Source organism: Trypanosoma grayi (assembly GCF_000691245.1).
Source record: "Trypanosoma grayi strain ANR4 Tgr_2119_V1, whole genome shotgun sequence".
Classification (NCBI taxonomy): Eukaryota; Euglenozoa; class Kinetoplastea; order Trypanosomatida; family Trypanosomatidae; genus Trypanosoma; species Trypanosoma grayi.
In genome coordinates, this window is record NW_008827737.1 from 76 (window position 1) to 1,315 (window position 1,240).

Genomic DNA, 1,240 nt, shown 5'->3' on the forward strand with positions numbered 1-1,240 from the left:
GCGATCTTCTCGCGGATCTACGAGGAGGCGGAGCTCGACGTGGTGGAGGAGGCGCTCGACGAGAACCGCGGCAACGGTGACGTGTTCGACGAGGAGGGGCGCCAGCTCCGCCGCCGCCCGCACCGCGAATTCTGCGACGAGTCCGTCACCTTCGTGATGCACAAGATCCCGTCCGAGGCGGACGTCATCTTCCTCGTCGTGACGAGTTACACCGGCGCCGACTTCACGACGCTGCCGTCGGTGAAGCTCGAGGTGGTGAACGAGACGACGAATGAGCGGGTGGGCACGATTGACATCAAGCGCCCCACCGGCAACGGCACCGCCAACCTCGCGTGCATGCTGTGCCGCCTGCCGCCTGTCGCAACGGGCGATGACGAGAACGACGACAGCAACAACAATGGGCACCATCTGCAGCAGCTGTGGGACATGCGCGAGCTGAACATCCGCACGTTTGGCTACACGTTTGTCGACGCGTTGCCCGTCATGATGGACGTCCTCGGCGTCGACGCGAATTCACGTGGCGACGCGGTGCGGCGGCTGGGCGACTACCCGCTCACGAAGGAGATGTACTGCAGCGCTGGCCAGCCGCTCTCGGACGTGCGCTTCGGCGTTGGTTGGTACGGCGAGCACGACCTTGATGCCTTCATGGTGATGCTGGACGCGGACAACCGCTACATCGACCACCTCCACCCGAAGCAGAAGAAGCTGCACTCCACGTACCCGCACGCCGCACGCCACTCTGGGGACGCCATCAACGGCTTCGGAACAACGGGGGACGGGGAATTCATCGACTTGGTGACGTACCGCATGCCGCCGGAGGTTCACACTATCCTGTTTGGCGTCGGCTACGTGGAGAGCTTTGGTGGTGTTGCGAAGGCGACGAGGAGCATCTTTGACGTGCCGAAGCTCTACATGCGACTGCAAAACCGCACACTGGAGCGTCCCAACTCCTTCGAGGTGGACCGCTGGAACATCCACTACGAAGTGGAGGAGGAGGAGGCGAAGCGGGCGAAGAACGGCAACACGCATGAGCAGCAGCAAAGGCAGAGTCGCACGCCTCGTACCTTTCTGGGGCCGGACGGGAAGCTGCACCCTGTGCGCATGCTTGTGCTGGGCTCGATGGTGAAGAAGAGCGAGATGCCGTTCTCCGCCGTGTACCCGAGGGGCCGCCTCGGCCAGAGGCCCTTCCGGCAGGGAAAGAACAGGCGCAACGGTGCCAACGCCGAAGCAAGGAGGCACG

General features: G+C 63.7%; 1 protein-coding gene across 1 annotated transcript; it reads right to left on the reverse strand.

Annotated features, from left to right (window-relative positions):
- Nucleotides 1-513: 513 nt before the first annotated feature.
- Nucleotides 514-1,029, reverse strand: DQ04_21191000 (hypothetical protein; the record flags this gene model as incomplete). Its single annotated transcript, XM_009317989.1, has 1 exon — nt 514-1,029. The coding sequence occupies one exon, from the start codon at nt 1,027-1,029 to the stop codon at nt 514-516; it is 516 nt and encodes a 171-aa protein (XP_009316264.1).
- Between the last annotated feature and the right edge of the window lie 211 nt (nt 1,030-1,240).